At 32.3% G+C, this 23,762-nt stretch overlaps 2 protein-coding genes across 3 annotated transcripts in view; both read left to right on the top strand.

The window, feature by feature from the left end:
* Window positions 1-2,705, top strand: part of mwh (multiple wing hairs) — a 287,193-nt gene extending 284,488 nt beyond the window's left edge. Inside the window, exons 10-11 of the mRNA XM_085949887.1 lie at window positions 414-570; window positions 1,042-2,705. Of these exons, the coding sequence (XP_085806013.1) occupies window positions 414-570; window positions 1,042-2,705 (1,821 nt within the window). The remainder of the gene's footprint in view (window positions 1-413; window positions 571-1,041) is intronic.
* A 7,486-nt stretch (window positions 2,706-10,191) lies between these two features.
* Window positions 10,192-22,597, top strand: LOC147069932 (uncharacterized). Of its 2 annotated transcripts, none has more exons than XM_085949808.1 (5): window positions 10,192-10,443; window positions 18,548-18,669; window positions 18,777-18,977; window positions 20,066-20,239; window positions 21,396-22,597. In XM_085949808.1, exons 1-5 carry the CDS (start codon window positions 10,220-10,222, stop codon window positions 21,503-21,505), a joined length of 831 nt encoding a protein of 276 aa, XP_085805934.1. In that variant the 5' UTR covers window positions 10,192-10,219; the 3' UTR covers window positions 21,506-22,597. The 2 variants fall into 2 exon arrangements, with proteins under 2 accessions (XP_085805934.1, XP_085805935.1); XM_085949809.1 differs by lacking the exon at window positions 10,192-10,443 and adding an exon at window positions 17,483-17,724.
* The last annotated feature ends 1,165 nt before the right edge of the window (window positions 22,598-23,762 follow it).

Genomic DNA, 23,762 nt, shown 5'->3' with positions numbered 1-23,762 from the left:
AATTATTAATTGAACACGGTGACAACAGGATAATTCATTTACATATTTATTTATTTGAAGAAGTTACGTACATAGGCAGTGAAGTTCAACATAATTGTTTGAGGCGGTACTTTCTTTTAAATTAATATTATTGCCATTTTATAGAATTGGAACTGGGGTTCAGATTTTTTGGGCCAAACCTTATTTTCCACTAAGATCAAACCTGGAACTGAACATTTAAAAAATGAGTTCTTAGAACTCAAATACACAATATATATACAATACTGACCATATAAATGTACCTAGATAATAGTTAAAAGTCAAGATAGTTCCCAATTCAGCTACATATTTAATACATAGGTAATATGACAAAAATTATAAGGGTTATTATGATTCTGAAGCAAACAATGATCATGATGTTAACTTACTTTCAGATTTTACAAGAAGAAAAGGGAATACTTCTATCACTTGAACAATGTCTGAAGGAGCGCTGCTGTGAGCTGCAAGAAGAAGTCACTTCGCTGAGGTCTGAACATGGAAACTCCACAAGAAAAAAACCTATGAATGGAAAATCCAAAACTGTCAAAAGAGGTAAGGTTCAATAAATATAAGCTACAAATAAATTCTTTATTTTCTAAATTATATGTAAAATTATTTTTTATTGACTATTTATTTTACATAATTCAGAACAGCCTCAGAAATATACCATGGAAAAACCTTGGATTGAATTGGATTCACACCCATATCTGTCATATTTCGGTCATTTCTAATTTAGCTACTGACATAAATACTATCCATGCCGATATATCCCAACAAATAACTGAGGTGTTTTTCAAGTTGTGTCAATAATATAAACTATGTTTACCAACTGTTATTCATAGATAGCATCAGTATCCCTCTTAATTCTATTGCGATTTACCTAAACACTTAAATACTTTTTTATTACGAATTGTGATGCTTATGATTTAAAATGTGATATTTGTTTCACTATATTCCGACACAATTGTTTCATAAAGTGTTTTCATTGCTTATTTCTAAAAAAGTATGTTTGTTTTTATCCAGATGAATCCTCTCCACCTGAAGACGAAGGCATCAGCTCATCAGAAAGATCGCTCAGTCCAGACGATGATCTCCAACGAGAACCGATGGTCTATGAAGTTTTCAACGTTCAAAACGAAACCATTCTAATGAGGTCCGGAAAAGCGAAAGACCAACGCAACAAGATCATAGAAACAGATCTTAAAAAGTTATCAGATGACGAAGAGGAAACCACCATTGAAGAAGTGATCGAAGAACTAAGGAACATTATCAATGACGCGGAATCGGAACAGTTTGCAAAAGAGAAACTATTAGCGGAGGAGAAGACTTCACAATCAAACCAAAAGTCCGAAGTGAACATATCTGTCAAAACATCCGAAGGAAAATCACACAGTGATCTGGAAAAGAAAGACTCCATAACAAGCACAAAACATAACATTATTATTACAGACTCTACCCAATATAAAACTCACACTCCTACCGTTCGGGTAGATTCAGAAAATGAAATCATTCCGCTTAAACTACTGCCACAGCCACCGAGAAAATCAAAAAGCTTAGTCCACCTTTTCATCCCGACTACTGATCAAGGAGTGATTTGTAACAATAAAAGAGATATACCGTATGATGATGAACATCAATATTACTCCAGTGACGAAGGATCAGACTCATTATTGAGCGCCTCAAGATGTCAACCGCAAATGCCACCGAAACCTCAAAAACATGATGTTTATGTCAAAACAAATAACAGATCCCTGCTTAATACAATTATGGACGCTAGAGAAAGAGCAGTTATGGCAGAAAAAAGAGAACAGTTTAGAAAAGCAAGAGCAAGGTCTGGTGAAGATCTCTGCAGAAGACAATCGGTTAAGAGAACAGAATCATTTCAAAAAATAGAGCAGCAAGTTGGTATTGTTAATGTTGAAGAATACAAATTAGGTAGAGATAGTTTTGACGGTTTGTTTTATTTGGCAGAAACTAATAATTCACCATACGGTACGTATAACAAGAATAATGACAAGAAATATGATCACCAAGCCACTCTTATTAAGCAACAGGACATAACAGCATTAATCGAAGCCAAGAAGATGACAAAAAGTCTTGATAGAATAGACGAAGGTCTTGATTCCATGGTAGATATCATTTTAACGTCAGACGGTAATAGAACTTTCGATTGGAATGGAAAAGCTCAGTTAAAAATAAACAGTGATTTAGGAAGAGATCCTTCCAATATTGCAGTAGCACGAAGTCCCAGTAAACGAAGAGTAACATCCAGAAATACGAGATCTCGGCATGACTCCCGAGGATCCGGAAACAAAATTAATCATCAAGACGATTATGACACGAGTCGGCAGTCGTCCGACGGATCTCACAGACTCTATTTCCCAGCCACCCGAGTGAATACAAACTCATTCGATCAACTAACACCGAATAACAAAAGCGATTCATATTCGAATAGTAATTCTTCTTTTATAATCAAGAGAGGACATACTAATGCTGGACTGTATTCAGGACAGAATTGCAACAGGGATAAAAATGGAGTTTTAATTAATAATATGTCGGCTTTAAGACTCGGTAATGGTTCCACGCCCGGAAAAGATTTGTCCAGAGCACTTTCCCCGTCTGGACCGCGGAGTATATCAACTAACTCATTGGCAAAAGTGACGGACATGCCATCAGGTTTATACTAAAGATTAACAAACAATATCTTTCAAAAGAAATAACATTGTTTTTAAAATTAGCTGTAACATATTAATATACATTCTTACATGTATTAATAATATACAATGATATTATTTGTTTAATTCTCAAAGTAAAATATAGGTAAATAAGAAAGAAAACTGTTATATGTATTTAATTAAGATATAAAAATTTAAGTATAAATGTGTTTTTAATAATATTTGAGAATCCATACTATATTTTCTCCCACTGATAATAGATGTATCTAGGTAAATAGATTGTTTTAGTATATCATAATATGTTATAGACTAAGTAATTAAATTGGAAATTAACTGCCAATGAACACAACAGTTTGATAGAGTAATAAATATTTTTTTAAATTCATTGTTTTAACCAGGCAATATTATGTATAATGCTACTTACTTACTACATATCCGGGTAAAATACACTTTTGTATATTAAAAACTTTTTAATTAACCAGATATTGCTGCTATACAGAAACAAGAATAATTACAAGATAAAAAGAGTTTTTTATATACAACGTTTTTAAATTTTCTGTTGTATCATATAAACTTGACTTGACTAGCTTAAACGATCAAAAAAATTTGTACTTGATAGAAATAATACTGAAATGTCATATTGATTTCTATAGTAACGCACGTATATATTAATATTAATAATTTAGTTGCTAGGACCCCAGACCCTAGCAACCAATAATGGTGTCGAAATAACTTTTCATACAAAACAGAATTAACTGAAAATGAATTCAATTCTACTTGGATTGGATTGATTGGATTCTACAAGATGGCTAAAAGTATTAAAAAAATGCATTGGCATCGTGTTCTGATATTATATTCTAAAAGTTTCAAATGTCTAGCTAGTCGGGAAGTTAGTTTAAAATCGATTGCAAGATTTGTACCGGACAAAGAAACACCGGACAAATAAAAATATGAGCTAAGAAAGTAATATAAATTAATCTGTACTTAAAACACTTTTAGTAGACAAAGTTAGATAAATCTTCTTTTCTTCGGTCAAATAAAATAAGTCATTTATTAGATACATTTGTAAGTCTAAATAAAGAAAATAATGGAAAACTTTAAAAATAAGCATCATCTCGTAAATCTACCTACATAATTTCTTTTATTAACTCATACAGTACTGCCGTGTCGGCATTAGATGACATTAGATATAATTAGCATGTTATTTACTGACAATACCTTATTATAGCGGCCATAACAAGAAAATGCACGTATAATCGTGCAAGTTGCAATACTGCATGCATGGATCAAAAAAAGTTCAGCAGCTTCTGAATTTTATGTGCCTGGCGCATTAGAACGATAGTGGCGAACCTGCCAGAAAAAAAACAAACTTCAATCAAAATGTCTTTATATTTGTAGTGACCCTGATTTAACTAGTCCACTGTGGACCTTGGTACAGGCAAGACGTATATTACACTATCACACACGCACAAGTCTTTTATATTATCAACTCCAATAAACGGATATCAAAAATATCCACAAGTGTTTCACTGGTTACCTCTTCAAACAATCCCACATATTCGTCACATTGCCTGGAAAGTGAGAAACATTATACATACTGCCCGGTTAAAATAATAGTTTACATATCAACCTCACCTAAACAGGTATTATGTATTAATGCACAATTGATCATTTGATCCATATAATATACATTATAGACAGTATTCTAATAGAGAGAATATGTTTTTTCAAGATCTAAAGGTAAATAAGAGTACCCAATAATTATTATTGTTAAATTTAATATATTATATAGAAAAGTGCAATATTTTATAGAACTAAGCATAAAGAATATTTAATTTAAAATTATTTTAAATAACTTTATATTATTATGTATCCATGTATGACAGGGATCTATTATCTGTTGATAAGTCATCAAGATTTTAAAAACCACACGTCGAGGCTTTGCTTTTTTCCAAATATACAAATTAGATATTCACAAGGAAAACCATAAACCTGATAATAATATTGTCCTAAACATTGTTAATATTCTACTTATCAATATAATAGTCATATGTGCACACAAATTGATAATAAAGCTAACCATTCAAACCCTGCGACTGAAACAGCACCATTGCATAGATATAGAGACTGTCAGGTGATATTATTCCTCCAAGAACAGTAGTGTCATCTGTCGTGATTTTTAGGTTCGAATGGCTTAGCCTAACTAAATTAATAATATTTTTTTCTGCTATATATTATAACGAACCCGAAATGGAGACAAGACAATTATTACAGATTATTAGACAAGTAAATTAATTAAATAATCACACGTCATATTTTTTAAATGAATATTGTCCTTCAATTATTGAATTAGAATTATTGAGTGCTATACGTGTGCATTGGTACTTGTTTGCAGAAATACGTCCAACTGAGACTGAACTGATAACTAAACTGATCGTCTAAATAAACCGCCGTTTCAAAACTGAACGGACCAAAATGGAAACCTCGACTAAACGGACAACAGAACTGATATCTAAAAGGACCTTAAGATGACAAAATCAAACGTATTGTGTGACAGTTTATTTTTCAATATAGATTTAAAAAAATGCTTTTTCAATTACAGGGATAGCTTCACTACTTATACAAGAATTGAACTAACATTGTCCAAACTATTGTATTGTATTGTATCTCATTATATCTGTTTAAAAAGAAAAGTTTTTAAATGTGGTATATTTACATTCCTACTAAATGGAAATTGAATCTATTGTACATAAAAACATAGTTTCTTAAATGAACGGTGTTGGTGCGAGGGTTTATGATAACTCACGGGGTTTTTACTAGTTTAAAGTTGGGATAAAACTAGTATTATAATAAGTTAATAAATAAGTTAGGTGCCTTTATAAATTTTGATTCAATGCAAAATTTTAACAAGCCACACAGCTTTACTAGTTTGTTTACGAATGTTTTTTTTAAGAATTAACTGTAAATATTAATGTTAAGTTAAGTTTGTAGTTAATATTACATAAGAAGATGAACCGATATAAAAATATAAATTTTTTAAATAAATAAAATAATATTATAAAAAACCTTTATGTCTTTTTATTCATTTTGTTTTTACCCATTAGGAACAAAGCAGTAATCACTTTTGGTCATTTTTCAGGAGAACAAAATAAAGGTTTGAAAAATTCTCACATTGAAATAAAAAGAAGAAAATATATCGTCACCTTTATTAAGACCTCGTATGTTCGATATTATGGAAAAATGAAGTTTGTTCGACAAAATTTAAACAAAAAAACATTTTAAATCATATCAAAACCTCGGTTCTGTAGACTAGTATGCTGTCCATCTATCTACAAATTCTAAAACTCGTAAGTCTCGTGATTTCAAACATGGAATTAAAACCTCATATTTCACAACCAGTGTTAGCAGATTCATCGATTAGAGAGGTGTTTAAAATATTGTTTTTTCCTTCCTCTCAACATTATTCTCAAATAGACTTACAAGGTTTAAATAGTAAGGTGACGATTTGTAACAGGGTTTTAATTCTAAAATAGTAGAGTAATACCCAGAAGTTACGCAATATGTGAAGGTGAAGTCCTCAGAGAAATAATATAAAAAGTATGGGTATTGTTCGGCAAAATGAAGCTGTTTTTCTTGCATATAACGCATAGTAGAACCTCAATTCTATTATTATTAAGTTCACTATGAAACGTTCTACCATCATGTTGCTTCTAAGTATGGCTACCAAATTTAAACACAACATCGTTAACCATATTTTTCTACTAAATTAATTAAAAATAATTACCACTTACTTACGTTATATTTAATAAAAAAAATAATAGTCATCCATATCAATATTTACCAGCGACGTGTAAAAACATAATATTAAAATAAAAAATAATTAATTATACATAATTATATATAATTAATTAAAGTAAAAATTCTATCATACTCTAACGCATATTCCGGAGACATAAGCGAGCTGAATGCTTTCTCATTCGCACTTATGGTTCGTTTTTGTTCGGGCCTTGCTTGTCGATGGTTTCATAAATTCTAACAGATTCATCTGACAACAGAATGCCTTCTTTTTCATGCAGAATTTCTTCGTAGCAAGCTAATAAATTTTTTATTCCTTGCTTAGTAGTTATAACGCGTTCTTCGTTGGAGTCTATGTTTTTTGCTTGCAATAATAATTGTCATATGTTTTTCTGGTAGAACTGTGTCTGAAGTGCCGGATACTTCGGTGACGTTTTCTCACGCATCTCTATGAGCTTATCGATTGTCAGCTCCTGACTATGTGAATCATCACCACTGGTTTTCAAATCTAAATCTGCGATTAACAACTTTTTCTATCACGTGAGCGACATGATTAGTTTCTGGAATTGTTTCTATCTCGTTTTTGAAATATTCAAAAACTGCGTAACTCCGAGTTCGCATAAGTTGGGGTACTACTGTACTAGCAATCGAGTGAATAATGTTTGGAGGTATGATGATGTTGGAGGTAGATGAAAGATTGTCGTTGCTTGGTTGAGATGTGAGTTTATTGGTTGATACACTAGAATACACTAAATAATACAATAATAAGGATGATGACGTGAGATTATAATCGCGAGGTAATGATGTACTGATGAGATCGATATAATCAAGGGATTAATTATAATAATGCACTTAGAGACTTAAGCCCTGAGAGTGGAATGACGAATGTACTATGAAGAACTTGTGACAATAGCAGTACCTACGTCTCGTGACGGACTCGATGAGTTGAGTGTTAGCTCATAGATTGTTCTTCTCATTTATATTAATGCAGTACATATTATATTACCATAGATATTGTTGTAATTCTCAATCAAAATAAACACTACTGGTCTAGTTATGATTGAGGAAACGCTAATAATTATTATTGCTAATGTTTTGTTTTAATAACAAAACTTAAATATTAAAATGTGTCACTAATTTAATGCAGAGTAGCATGATCGCTACAAATGTTATATCTATGTCAAACAAGTAGAAGTATACTTTTTATGTCTTCACTTACGACATGTCATAAAACAGTATATCTGTTAAAGAACAATGTTGTAACTCAGATAACAACCCTTTTCATGACATGGTTTAAAATAAAACAATAATATTAATAATTACTTACTTATATATTATAATTAACCTTTCTTCAGATTTTATATTATAATTACTTAACTATTAATACGTACTCAATGTTTATAATATTATGTATTAATAATAATTAAATTGCAATAACGTTTTTTCTTATTTTAAATTGTAAATAATGACAACAAGCATGTTGTTTGCTATGTTATCTTTTATCACCTCTAAGTAAAATACATGTTTATAGGCAAATATAATAGTCAGGTATTACCATTTTACATCATAATTAGGTACAATTAGTAAGTACTTACTAATTTTATATTTTTGTATGTGATAAAAATAATAATATTTTTATTTCTTCATCCTGAAATTTTGTTAAATAATAAATTAATCATGTTGGAATTTATTCAGTATTATATTAAGTACTCACTAATTTTAAAATAAAATACCATCTTTGCTTCTAAGCAAAGCATAATATGGCCCCACCCCTTCAGAGTGGCAATTATCTTAAAAGACCTTTTACGAGAAATAGTTTTTAGTACATATTTTTTTCAATCTAATGGGATCTTCCTCCACCGAATATACAATACGTATTACAATACGCCCACGGTGGCCGCGCGGCTTAAGCGTTAGACTATCATGCCGTGGGTCCCAGGTTCGAATCCTGTGTCTGGAAAATACACATATTGTTTTTCAATTTGTCTGTGAGTCAGGGTATGGACCTAATAGGTTGAGCAAGTGGCTGGCATCCATTTCTCGTAAAAACAAAATCAGTTAATACAAACCTCTACTCTGTGGAGACCCATATGATCCTATTAGGATCGGACATGGTCGAAAAAAAAAAAAAAATTATGTGCACTGCAATAATCTAAATGTACGAAAAATAAAACTATCCTGTCAATTGAACCGTGTCAAATTAAGCATTCTAATGAAAACACTATGACTGGGAACCATTCGGGGGTGTAACACTATCCAAATTACCTACTACATAAAATAATCAGCGTGCCAAGTCAATGGGTTTCATGATAATTGGACTTTAAAATCGCAGAATTATTTCTATTAGATTAGGATGCCAAGTGACCTGCAAAGTCTAGCAAGGCAGCTGGCTGACTTCAGCTGGCTCTGGTAGTCTGCTATAGAAAGGTCAACATCTGAATACATTTTTTTTTAAAAGATCCTTTTGAATACCAAATAGATGATCACTATTATAATACAATATGTATTTTATGTAAGTTAAGCAATCATACAATTAGTAACTTGACATTTCTACCGTATCAAATCTAAATGTTACATTAGTGTTGGTGAATCATGAATACAGTTGTGTATAAATAATAGTGATACCATCTATTAACATGATGAATCTTAATTTCTTTATAAGAACATGTTATCCTTGACACACGGTGATGTGTGTTCCAGACATTACCAACTATCTTATTGTTAATACAGATACCTATTATTAATACCATCTCCAATATACTACTATTAACCTGTTAAAACCTCTGATGTGACATGATTTCTTTCTGTTTATTTGCGTAATTCTGTAAAATTGACAATATTTTATATAACCACAAAAATTAAAATATAATTAATTGGAGAAATCTCTTCTGTCTTATTTTAATAATGTGGGGTTGCTGTCAAAAGTCGGTATATTGATAGTTTAGGTATTTAAAGTTAACATTGGATTATTATGTGTCTATGTATTAATATGTATATACCAAGTGGTAATGGCCGACCGGTCCAATTGAGGGTCGGACCGACTTGAGAAGCTCTTCCCTTTCAACCGACATATGAGGACACTCCTAAAGGATGTGATCGGCATCCTTCGAGGGAAAATTTGTGGCATTTTACGGCGAGCGAGAAGGTCTTTTCACATCGAGAATTGACCATAATACATTATATCGCAGTAGGAATCACGCATACTCTAGTGCACGCCAACCAAAGTATTTTTTGATGTTGCTCCTGGAACACTTTCGGCACAAATTTGAAGAGCGCCTAATGTTCGTTACACCACAGTATACGCCTGTATAATGGGTGTGGAGACGTGGCGGGTGGTGGAGGGAAAAGTATGTATAAATGTTTGCTAGAAAAAAAAATCGAGGCCATCCAATATATAGAACATGCACATAAAGCAGAAATAAATTAGCATTTTGCTTGATTTTATGTCATGTCAAACTTTCAAATTGGAATTATTACTCCATAACATGATTTCCAGACTTACCAACCTTTGGCAGTAACCCCACTTAATACACAATTAATTAATTAATTTCTTAATTTCTGTCATGAAAGACATTAATATTAATTATTTAATTAACTAATCTCTTTTATGACAGAAATGTAAAGATTTATTAAGAATATTGTTAAATGTTTATAGCACCTGAAAATATATTTTTATAGCTTACATAACAAGGATCTAACAAGTACTCTTCAGTAGATGTTTAAACGTCAAAATGGATCATCATCTTTTGTACCGTTATATCTGTCAAGTCCTGTTATGTTTTGGTTTATCACATACCGTGAGTGGTGCAGTTGACATAAATAACTTTCTGTTCAGCGGAGGATTAGAGTTTAATGATTTGTCCCATCCGTTCGACAATGAGACAGTCTACTGGCCAGGGAGCAAACATTTTGAATTCACCAAGAAATATGCGATGAAGAACGAGGATGGAATTTGGTAATGGTTTTATTAAATTTCTCCCGCAGTATATATAACACTAGCGAAGGGTGAAGGTAGGCTGTTAAGATCTGCCATAAACAGTGCACATTAAACTTTGTTAGTCATACGTATGTATTTGTTTTTATTAAACTAAGACTACAATTATTTCGACACCTCCTACGTATAGTATTGTAACTTCATAATCGCAACTTTACAGGAGAGCGGTTTAAAGATACAAAAGCTTGGTGTAAGTCGACCTTTTGATTGTTTTGCACCAAATTTGGGATGTCTATTGTCAATTATAAATAGATTTGTTTTGCATTTAAGGATATCTAATATTTTTTGTGGTTTATCAGAAAATGCTGTTACAACATTATACTGCGGAAAAGAATTTGTTCGAAATATTGTATCAAGCACATACAATAGTTTACGGCGGAACCTCTTACATGCATTTAGTTGTATGTGATACTTATCATAATTTACGTCGTCCTAGTTTTGTTGAAATATATTGTATATACTAAAAACATTTTGTTACCTAGGATTTTTTGCGTATTTTAAATCATAATTCGGTAATAACAATAATTAAAAATTATGGTATGGGTCGTCAGACAGGTAGGTTGGAAAAAATACTCTCTAAATAAAATTACTTAATAAAACATAAAATAAATTTAAGTCTTTCATGACGTGATAAAAATTAAACATTCAGACAAAAATAAAGAAGAAACAATTTCAATCAAAAATCCAATTCAAGGAAGTATGTAAATATTGAAATAAAATGAAAAGCAAAAAATAAAAATTACAATCACTTCAAACCAACGTTCTTACGAATTCTTGGTAAATTAATATATCAATAATATCAAAGTAAAATCAGACAAGGGAATAACAATGGGTGATTAGATGGAAGGGCGCACTGCAGGTTAAAATATACGTGAAACTGAAAAAAAATCATTATGCAACTATATTTTTAGTTTGGAATGAATTTTCAATTATATGATGTGACAAAAGAACCATGCAAAATTTAAAACATACAACCAAAAAGAAATTGTTTACACTGGCATATTATTAATTATTAAGCTGATTTTATTTTCATCCTACGAGAACACAATTTGGTATAGGTTTTCGTATTCACAAATAATAAAATCAATCTTCCTCAGAATCTGCTGGTGGAATTTCAGTGGTAGGTATTGACATGTATGAAATTACTGAAAAACTCGATATAACTCCAGGAATGATTCCACTGTTGCACATATTCAGTAAATCATCTGTCATAGCTTTTGGAATTGGTAATATTTGTGATTAAAGACAATGAAGTTTGTCGTTGCGTGGGCTAGGTGTTACTTTTCACGACCATGGTCGAGTAGACAGTGCTAGACAAGTCGCACTTGTAATTAATCTTAAACGGATCATTGTGATTTATAGTAATTTGCATTAGTCCATAATATATGATATTTTAATAGAGCTCTGAAATCAAACATGTCTACGTGATTGATCCCTACCACATCCTCGGGTTTTCTCTCTTGTTTTGCCCATCTAACTAGACAGTACCGTTCTGGAGGTGCAAAAATTTGTTTGTTTTTTGAACATCTTTCAATCAGGGCTTGAGCGCAGTCCTCTTTATTTTGCGTATGTCCCCATTCCAAAAATGTGTACTTTACATTAACATTATATTTATGGACCGCATACAGTCATATTAAAGTCATAATTAATGCGATTTCTGTTTGTTAGACCAAAACCTGAAGTCTTTTGCTCATTGGGCACAATATTTGGTTACAAAATTAAGTAAGCAACTTGAGTCCTCATTTGCACCTCGTTTGCCTTCAGCCTTCTGCTACATGTATAATGTAGCAACCATTTGTGTGAATTGAAAAACAGTGAAATTGAAAACCGATAATTTACGTTTATAATAAAATATACTCAAATTCCCGTGAAGGGCATTCTGCCATTTGATGATTGAACATCATGTTTATCAAATAATTTGAACTGACGATTAAGGTTCTTGCCATAAACTGGGAGTTGCTCAGTGGATGCTACTCTTACTTGTAAGTTTTTGAAAATGTGACATTGGTCACACTGGTCCTTTTTAGTGACATAGTTACACAACACAGTTTAAAATTTTCATTGATTATGAATAATTGATACTGCCTTTCTGTTTGAGCTTTATGTGTGTATATTGTGGGTTCATACCATTCATTATATAGTTTAAACAGAGGGATAAAATCCAGGTCGCCATCCAAGTAAAATTTGCTTGATCGCTGTCGAACATAATATGATTCGTCCGGTTGGATGGACTTAGCATGGTCGGAAACACTGATTTTCATATCATAAGTTAATACAACATTATAATGTTTGTGTCGACTTCGTTGATCAGGTATTAAAACGCAAGTTTCATTATCCACCTTGTCCAAAGCTGTGCATACGAATTGGTTACAAATAGAGAATGTAGCTAGAAACTTTTTTTGCAGACTTTTACCAATTCTATATTATTTTCATTTCGTCAGATGACATTTAATGGTAAAACTTTGCCACGACTGAGTTTCAGTAAAAACTCTGCATTGCTTTTCATTTATTGCTAATTTAGCTACATATTTCCACTTTATTTCGATCACCCAAAACCTTAACCATTAAAAATGGGGGGTTTTTTTTAAGGATTATAAATCTCATGCCTTATGGTAACAGTACCTCTTCAGGTGATTTTTCACAATAATAGCTCTATATAATTTATCTAATTACTTTTACTATTAATCTTTTCGAGAGAATGTAGTCTGTTTGTATCAGCAACGCTGGCACTAGTCTCATCATCGTCACAAATAATGTCTAAAAGTTCCATTATCATATTTTAATTAGCACCTGGAGGCAGTGGTGACTCTGTAAAAAGCAAAACAACTAAATAAACATGAATTTATAAAAGTTATCACACGTATACTATTGCAACTAAAATTGTATGTCGCCGTATAATATGATAAGTACTACATACAATTTATTTTACTAAAATAAGCACGACGTAAATTACCATAAGTGATAGATACAATATTTTTTTTCAGCTTTTTCCGACGTAAAATATGGTAAATATTACATACAATAATAGTTACAAGCAAAGAAACGACGAAGACAATGGTAAGTATTACTTACGATACTTTTTGTTGTCGTACGAGAAAAAAATTAAAAATATTAACTTACCTTGAATTCTAAAGTCACAGTTTCCCTGGGTAGAATTTATTTCGTCCATTGTTGTTTTACTATTATTATCCGTTTCTATAATATTATACGCTGTACTATTAATTGTCCCATCTGGCCTAATCACACATTTTTGTGAACGCATAGATTTTCTATCAATTTTTGTATTCTTGACACTAAAGTGCTGTAGAGGCGGGCATATTGCGCAATTTTTATTGGCATTGTCTAGATCTCTTCATTATGGTATTTAATATTTACCAAATCATACAACAAAATACAATATAACCAAAAGTTCACACTGGTAGCGGTGTGTCACCTCCCGTCCGAAGTGAAGTATCGTAATTAGCAGTAACAATACACCCGCGCGGCAAGATCTCCGTGTGTTTCCCGCGTATAGTATTGCTAAATACTTTACCATACTTCACGTCGGAAAAAATTCAAGATATTTGAGATACAATAATGTGCAATGTTTGAAAATCGCACTTATAATACAAATTTTGAAATTCTGTAAATGGCATCATATGTAATACATACTATGGATACGAAAAATGAAAAAAAGTGAAAAACGCCATTTTGTTAGTTACAATAGTATACGTAGGAGGTGTCGATTTACAGATGGTATTGGTTAGTTTTTAAAAATCAATTAAACCTTGCCTAAGCCAAACCATAATAGTATATTTTGGGCGATATGACAAAATTGTGCACACTTTTTGGTACTGTTCGGTTATACTGAATACAGCGGAAAATGCATTTTGAAAATAGCCGATAAACTGGATTATTTGTTAGTTTAGGTTAGGTTAGGTTGGGTTAGGTTAGGTTAGGTTAGGTTAGGTTAGTTTAGGTTAGGTTTGTGAGATACCCGGGGTTCCAGCGGCTAGCTCAGGTGTCCATCGAACCCCGGATTCACAAAAAAAAGATATAAACGATTGGAGTGTAAATAAAACACGGTCTTTCGTGCTCGTAACGTGGTCTTCTTATATTTAACATTTTCTTTAAACGTTTACATATTTTGTTTTAACAATAAGTTTCGCAGGTCCGTACATGTTGGAAAAGGGACGCTCACTAACTTTTTTTTCTTTTTCAAACTTCGCGTACCCACGCCATTCTACAAAAAGGACTCTCGTGATTGGCCAAATTTTATGGCGTGATGTTTTTTGATTTGACGAATCACGAGGACCACCCCGGCGCAGGCGCGTGGAAATTTGGACGTTGCCGACAAGCGCGGCAAAATTTATTATATGAATACTTATATTTAGTCTTAAAATTATCTCTTTCATCCATCATCATTTATACTTTTTAAATTAAATTAAATGTATCTTAATTGCACCTGGGCCACACTGAAGGCCTTTACTTATGAATAAAAAATACTTACGTGGTTGAGCAAGGAATCAGATTAGATGTTTTATGAAGCCGTTTCTAGAGGTCAGGGTTACGTTTCGACTTATAGCTACTAAATGATTATTTTACACCGGGAGAAGCCCGCCTGTAACAGGGGTGTATCATTTGGTTAGGTTAACCTAACAAATAATCCTGTTTATCGGCTATTTTGAAAATGCGTTTTCCGCTGTATTCCGTATAACCGAACAGTACTCACTTTTTCATTCATACTTATTTGTTTTCGTTGGATTAATCATACATATTACACATAATGTTGGTTAATTTTCTTTTAATTCATTTAGCCCAGCCTAAGCCAAGCTATAATAGATAAAAAATATTATTTTATCTGACGAGTATTTTTTGGCTATTATTTATTATGACTTGGTTTCGCAGGGTGTAATTGAATTTTAAAAATTAACCAAAACCATCTGTAAATTGTAGTCTTATTTTAATAAAAACGAATACGTATGACTGACAAAGTATAGTATGCACTATTTTATGGCTGATCTTAACAGCCTACCTCCACCCTTCGCCACTGATATATAAGTATAGGTATTGAAAAAGTGTGTAACTTCCGAATTATCCATGTACAGTAAATTAGTATAACTTTTATATTCTGGCCGACATGCCATCAGGGGAATTTGGGGAACTAAAAATCTGCACACCTTTTAACTACATTATCTGTACCACACCTATTAGAAATCCTCCCTCTGTTTTATATATTATCATACAGCACCTCTTCAATACATATTATATATCACAGTTATGAAATCTTTCGAAACTAATACATTTATTTGTCTCTGGCTTTTTTTTACTATTATCTCTATCTCAATGTTTCTTTCTCTATCTCAGCCTGACAACACCTAACGTAATGGTAATGTTTTTGGCCTATTATAGATATAAAATAAAATTATTAAGCTGCATTTACACATGTATAATAGATTTAGTGGCGCCAGTTAAACTTTCATTCCACTAAAAGTTTTCACATGAAATTAACGGCGGTTTATTGACTATTTCGGTGTGCAAGTAAGAAGTGAAAAGGGGAACTTCGTAGCAGCTTCCGAACAGTTACCAGAATAATTGTAATATGCAATTATTGTACATAGATACGCAGCTCACATCGAGCACTTAGCAAATACATCGAACTGTCGTTACATATTTACACGAATCTAAAAAATTGCATAATAATATGTCATAATTATAAGATTCGCCATAAATAGTGCACATTAAGCTTTGTTAGTCATAAATATTTGTTTTTATTGAACTAAAACTACAATTTACAGACGGTGTTGGTTAGCTTTTAAAAATCAATTAAACCCTGCCTAATAGTTTTGGTATACTCTTTGGGATACGACAAAATTGTCCACACTTTTTCATTCATTTTTATTTGTTTTTGTTGGATTTAGAATACATAATATAACACATTGTTGGTTCATATTTTTAAAATTCATTAAGCCCTTTCTAAACCGTACTATAATAGATAAAAAATATTATTCTATCTATAAAATATCCAAAGTTATATATGATTTAATTGCATAATTTTAGATATTTTATAGATAGACGAGTATTTTGTTGACTATTATTTATTATGGCTTGGTATTTGCAGGATTTAATTGAATTTTAAAAACTAACCAGCACCGTCTGTAAAATGTAGTTTTATTTCATTGAAAACAATTAATACGTATGACTGACAAAGTATAGTATGCACTATTTTATGGCTGATCTTAACAGCCTACCTCCACCCTATGCCACTGATAGGTACCTATGTCATTTATATTAAAAAGTAAACAAAGATACTAATAATTGTGACTGTTAGGCCACGCGCATTCGATAACCACTTGTGGATGCGACATGTCGCAATAACTCTTAAATGAGCATGCATAGTTATAGCTGCGGAATAGATTTACATCGCTATACTCAAAGTGTGGAGTGTCTGAGTATGAGGAATGTACACGGAAAGTACTGAGGTTGCGGATGAGAAGATATAAGCAGTTTGTGGGGTAAATACGAAAGTCAGTGGCACGTGCTAGATTTTGTTAACCCCTCCACTCTCGCCATCTTAAAAAATTAATAATAAATTAATAATAAAAATTAATAATAAATTAAATATTAATTAATAGTAATATAGATATTTTTTTCATAATAGACCCCCCAAAACATTTTTCTGTGGAGTCTAATATAAACTTAACGAAAATAAAAATAAATATTTTGACAAAATAATGACATTGGAGGTTTTAACAGCTCAGTGAGGAGATACATTTTACTTTTACTGGCCTACCAATGACTGTTAGTCCCGATAAATCCATGCCTGTGTAAAGCAGGCTTTACACTTGACAATACTAATTTAATGTTGTTGTTACAAATTCAATTTATTGTTATTTCATAGATGATAATGTGAGTCACAGTTACATGAAATTTGTTTATTTATCTTGTGATAAAAGAATCGTGACCTGACCTCACTATAGCAAAGAAAGCATTGTGCGCACATAAATGTGAAATAAATACCAGTTGTTAACTAAACGCTATTATGAAAAGTGGTCTGATTGTCCTCAGCCTATATTGGGCAAGTTTTATTGCATATTTTGGCAATTGTGTCGCAAGCCACAATGTCAACGACTTTCTATTCAGTGGTGGTTTAGAGTTCAACGATCTGTCGCATCCTTTCGACAATCACACGACTTATTGGCCTGGCGGAAGGAGATTCGAGTTCACTAAAAAGTTTGCTCAGAAAAGATCAGATGGAATTTGGTACTTAATATATATTTAATTATGTATTCACCAGAGGCGTAGCAAGATGTTTTTGCACCCGGGGCAGTAACAAAAAATTCACTGTGTAATGCAAAACTTGTATCCTATGCATTATTTGTATCTATAATACCTATAAATATTAAGTTCATCTGCGTTTGGTTACCTAAAATTAACAAATTTAAATAATATGGATTAAAATTACTCAACTCAACTCGTTTGACAAAATGTCAATGTCGACTTTTCTGTAATATTTTTGAGAGTTAAAATGTGTACACAATTAATTATTAATATTCTTCTGATTTCGACGCTTGCATTCTGACAGCGCTGCTGTACAGTAGAGAATCATCGCACCTTACAAAGACTGAGAGCAAACGGACGGATACTGAGTGTGCCTGTTGTGGTATGACTTTAGGAGTAACGAGGAGATAAGAGAACGATCGGACAGCCTCTCATCATGTTGAGAGTGAAGAGGTGACGTTGGACTTGACTCGGCCACATGCTGTGGATGCCAGAACAGGACTTTAACCTGAATTGCCAGTTCTTCAATCCAAATGGATTCCGGCGTCCTGAAAGGCCGCTAAATACTATCAATAAAGTATTTACGGCGGACCTATGAGATGCTGGTATGACCTGGAATGACACAAGAAGACTGGCGAGCGACAGCTAAGGGGCGGATATGGCCGAAGAAGATTAAGGCTAAAATCCCTCGCCTGGCAAGCAAAAGACATGTGATTATTTCTAGGATTTGTCTAATAGGTATATTTTTGACGCTAATCCAAATTATATTTGTGAATGTGACTAAATAACACCTATTTTGTTGTAGGTATTCATCAAATGAATTCTGTGCATCAGAGCATGGAGGCACTCACTTTGACGCTCCTTATCACTTTGGCCCGGACAAGTGGACAGTGGGCCAAGTCCCATTTGAGCATCTGATTACACCTTGTAAGTGACCAAGATTTGCTTCAATGTTGGTAGACAGGTAGTTCTTTAGTTGGTGAATGAACTTACTTTATGTACCAATTTCAATCAATGATTGGTTCTATTTTCAGTATTGATTATCGATCTGAGCCAAAAAGTTGCCGGCGATCCTGACTTTGTTCTACAGAAGCATCACATGGACTTCCTGTTCAACGGAGATGCCAGAAGAAACTTCACAGTCATCTTCAAATTCGGATGGAGTCAGCATTACAATGACAAGGCAAAATACCTCGGAGCCGCCACACCAACTAGGACTAATCTTAGATTCCCAGGTCAATGAATAATATTATTACAATAATTAATGGTGTTCGAGGAAGGTTTTTTTTTCTATTTATTTAACGGTCACTAAGGCTCATTTATTATTTACACAGACAATCATACAACTAATTACTTATTTACTTAGCGTCTACACCTAGTAAACCTGTACACACAGTTTATTTACAATATATTAGCTGAATATTTAATTAACATAAAAAGTATTTTTCTGTACTGCATGTAAATTATAGGTAGATAGATACCTACCTACTTAAGAATGCTGTACCTACATATCTTTAGGATGGTTCAAATAGTATAAAATAAAAAAAGATTAACTACTAGTATAATAATTATTGGTTACCCTATTTTCAAACAAAAATATACAAAAAAAGGTCAGAGTTGCACATTTTTATTCCAGTGTTATTAAAAACCCTAGGTAGGCAAGTATGTCTATTGCATTATTTTTAGAACAAATTCCATACTTGTGCATTGGAGTAATAAAGCAAGCAATATCTTATTTATATTGTCTTCGAGGGGTCCTAATTTACATTATTTCTGTTTCACCATGCGTTTATCGAAAATAGAAATTTAGCCCATCGATTTTGGTTCCCAAGTACTTAAAAATAGCAGTAATTTTGAATGTCGAGTTACCCACCAAAATCATTTATTTAACTAATACCTACCATAATTCAGATACCAACGTCTCAACGCTTGATGTTATTGACTTATAGCATATGTTTGTGTTGCTAGTGTTGAAAATCATAATATATTGGCCATATTGTCATGTTTTTAACTTATTGTAAGAGAAAAATTACTTTTGAATCACAAATTTGTATAGTTATGATCCCTCTTCATCTCCTTTCTCTCAACTTATTTTATGTGGACAGAGTGGATAAATTTTAATTAAATAACTTATTTTTCTCCTCAATCAAAGCAACATTTTTACCATGCAAACAAATGTTCTCAAATACATTTATATTTAATGTTGATATATTTATTGCATTAAATAAGTAAAATAAAAATATATTATGAATTCTTATTAAATGAAGACGTCCGCAATAAAATTTGGATGTGATAATTTAAAAAAAATCTTCCTTTTATTCAGGCATCAGCGAAGACGTAGCAACCTGGATATCAGAAACCAAAACCCTGGTTGGAGTCGGAGTGGATACGGCATCTGTAGACCCTGGATCTGTTCTCGTAGCGTCGGCACATAGAGTTTTTGCGGCTCGGAACATATTCATGCTGGAGAATATCAACTTGCAGCATGACCTTCCTAGTAAGTGCATATATATTACCATACAATGATACTGATTGTCATTTAATTTTACTTTTTTGTTCCATTCCACATTGTTGACGATCCTGAATTAATCCAAATGGATCCACCCATCACAACTCTCTACTGGTCTCTGCATTTCATCATCCGCATAGCTGAAGGCATCGAGAGTTGACATGAGTCAAGATTGAGTCAGACAATAATAAACACTTCAAAAATATTCAAAGTGCCATTTCCGCATGTGTAGAATTTTGTGTAAGTACTGTGATATATATTGTTTGACTTTTACGGTTGGTTCTATTTACTATGTCGAACAGCATTCTATTCAATTGACAGCAAACATTGACAGATTAGTGTTTAATTGTAACCAGAGATGCACGAAATTAGATTTTACTGAACGAGCCAAAAGTCATGATGTTTCATGAGGTAATTAAAAAGTAATTAAATGCTCCGCAGTCAACAAGTTAACAGTGTTTCTATGTCGATGGCCTCTTTTACTAATTGCTTTAACCGATTATAGTAAATTAACACTTACATATTTCTAAAAGAATTAGTTAAAAATAAATATATGTCAAGTTTAAATGATTAATGAAAAGTACCCCTTATTCTGGCCCTGTCTGTCTCGAAGTCAATTTTGTACCCTGTATTTATGGGGTGTTCGGCAATCACCATGCCCTTTCTTGCACACTAGGTCTGATCAAAAATTTCGTAGACAATTTCATCTCATAAATGTTTGCCGAATAAAAAGGCTTAGGGATATTTTATATATCCTGTAGCAAGTCCCGAAACGTTAAGCAAAGAAGGATGAATAATATGCGGTGACTATCCGAAAACAAAGTATAATAGTCACCATGAATACTTCTAGTAATTATAAATCCAAAGTTAATTCCTAGATTTCATGAATTCTAGAAAAAACATTAATATTCTATACAATTTAAGAATTAAGAGCTCAAACTCTGTCTGCTAGTCAGTTGTCATACCTAGAATGCTTGTTTCGTTTGCCGAACTAAAGTAATTTTTAACCCCTAATCAACTTAATATTTTTTTTTTAATCCTACTTCTGACACCGACTATCAACACAACTGCATTGACACAAACTGTTCTAGAAAGTAGAACAACCTATAATTTACATTAAAAAATATAAAATTTTATTTTACAGGTACGTTATGCAGTATCGTGGTTATGCCAATGAAAATCCAAGACGGCACTGGAGCTCCCTGTAGGATCACTGCCATATGTCCAAAGATTTTGGGACATTCTCTCGTTTAATAAATATAATTTCAATAACTTATTATGTAGCATATGTCTAATACACTCCATATCAGTGCTTCTGAAACTTTTTTATACCACGGCCCCCGAAATCAGTAAAAAAAACCAAGACTCCCCCCCAAAAATTTTAATCTTTAGTGACCAACAGTACTTTATTTACCATTAACACAATGCTTACGGGCCCTTTTAATTAATTTTGTAATTAACGTGTTAATTTGCATTTGAAAAGCAATTGGCAAAAACACAATTTTGTGCGGCCCGTAAACAAATTGTTAATTATTATTATATGTACATTTTTATCATGATTTTCTAGATTATGGTGGATCTATTCCTTATCGCCAAAAGTTCACTACAGAAAAGCAAATCGTCGAATTTGAGAATCATACTGATATCTTACAAATACCATTAATTACTGTGCATAGTTTGTAATATCAGTAGATTCATCGAGTTGTATTGCAAAAAAGTCGCTCTGTTTAATGTGAGATATTAATCACGTTTTTATGATATTTTTCTTTAACTACCTACTGAAATATTTCGTGGCTCAGTTTGAGAAGTACTGCTCTATATCACACGAATGCTACTGTGAGATACCGAAGATTATTTAAAATAAACAGTGCTTAAGCATTTAAATGTTAGTATTTTCTTTTTCTGGGAATTTTTCACAATATATACAAAAATAACCCATAAATTAATTCACAGTATACGTTTATTGGAATAAATTAGTTTACACAATACCTACACATAAACATGTTATCCTCAAATATAATGAAATATATATATAACGTATACATATATATTGATTGGGTTAAACTCTTCTTACAGTGAGAAATTGTTAATGCATACACAAACTATTACACACAATGGGAATAAGGAATTCTATTTTTACATCAATATATTAATATGTAGATTTATTATAGGCACTGGGATTGTTAGATAGGTTTTGTATAGGTATTTTTTACTATAAATACGTTCGGTATTAAATAAACTTATTGCTAAAAATGAATGCAAGAGAATTCTATGTTTGCTATGTATGTATTCTAATTAAGAATGGCTGACAGAAGACTATCATTAATAAATTATTGTTAAAAACTGAAAATAATAAATGCTGTATGTACCTAATTGGCACCCATATTTAGCTCTAGTTATGTGCCCATATTTTTTTATTATTCTGTCCGGGTAATGCTTGATTGTGTGTGATATTATACTATTTACGAGTTAGCCACATATCGTCGCCCCAAAAGTAAAACGCACTTACGCAAAAATATAGTTTTGAGAAAAACGCTTTTAGTGAAAAAAATCGTGTGGAGGTTTTCTTAATATTGCGAAATGAAATTCAAAGCACAGGTGATTAATTTTACTCAAAGATTAAAATATAATTTTTTTTTTTTTCATTTCATATCACAAGGGCCCTTTTTCTCCAAATCTTTTTTTTATACAACACATTTTAAAATAATTAGTACATAGTACCTTTTTCTAATATTATTTTTGTAACCACTATACACAGACTGGCAAAATTGTGTATATTTGTGTGACCTATATTTTCTTTCATAAATTGCGATTTATTGTCATGGTATTAGACAAATGCCATTTTGCCTATAATGCAGAGAAAAAAATTACATTTATAGCTCAAAATGTCAAAAGTGCCCTTTTGCTTTTGGGGCGACGGACAATATGATCCCAAATGCGATTCAAATATAATATGAACAAAAATCAATGTTCATTACAAAACATTACCAGCCTACCTACTGTTGGATGAAGACCTCCTCAAACTCTCTCCACTCCATTCAGTTTATTGTATCAGCCACATAATTCAGCCAAACCTTAATATTTCATCAATCCAGGGTACCTTGGGGCGGCCTCTCGGTTGTCTTCTATCTCTTAGGTATAAGTAAATCATTCTACAGCAGCACCATAGGTGATTCGCAGGTGTATTGGCATTGTTTACTGCAATGCCTGTTTCAATGCAAGCAAACAATACCACAACTGCAAGCCATTTTTGCCATACCCATGACGCTACTGTATAATCATCACTGGATTATCTCATTTGTCCAGCAGTCATCCTGTTTGCAAGCTATTTAACCAGCCCATCTCTATTTAAAAGTTTTCTTGATGCTTAATTACACTGCATACTTCCGTTTATTCCTTAATCCATTCAATCTTTTTTCTATCTCCGCGTGATGCCTAACATACACCTTTTACACGAGTTATGCAACTCTCAATTTATGAATTTCCCTGTTACTAAAAAACCAAGTTTGTC

Source organism: Rhyacophila brunnea, unplaced genomic scaffold (genome assembly GCF_057557595.1).
Source record: "Rhyacophila brunnea isolate RB1 unplaced genomic scaffold, BYU_Rbru_1.0 scaffold_22, whole genome shotgun sequence".
Classification (NCBI taxonomy): Eukaryota; Metazoa; Arthropoda; class Insecta; order Trichoptera; family Rhyacophilidae; genus Rhyacophila; species Rhyacophila brunnea.
This window is presented reverse-complemented; position numbering and strand designations above follow the sequence as displayed.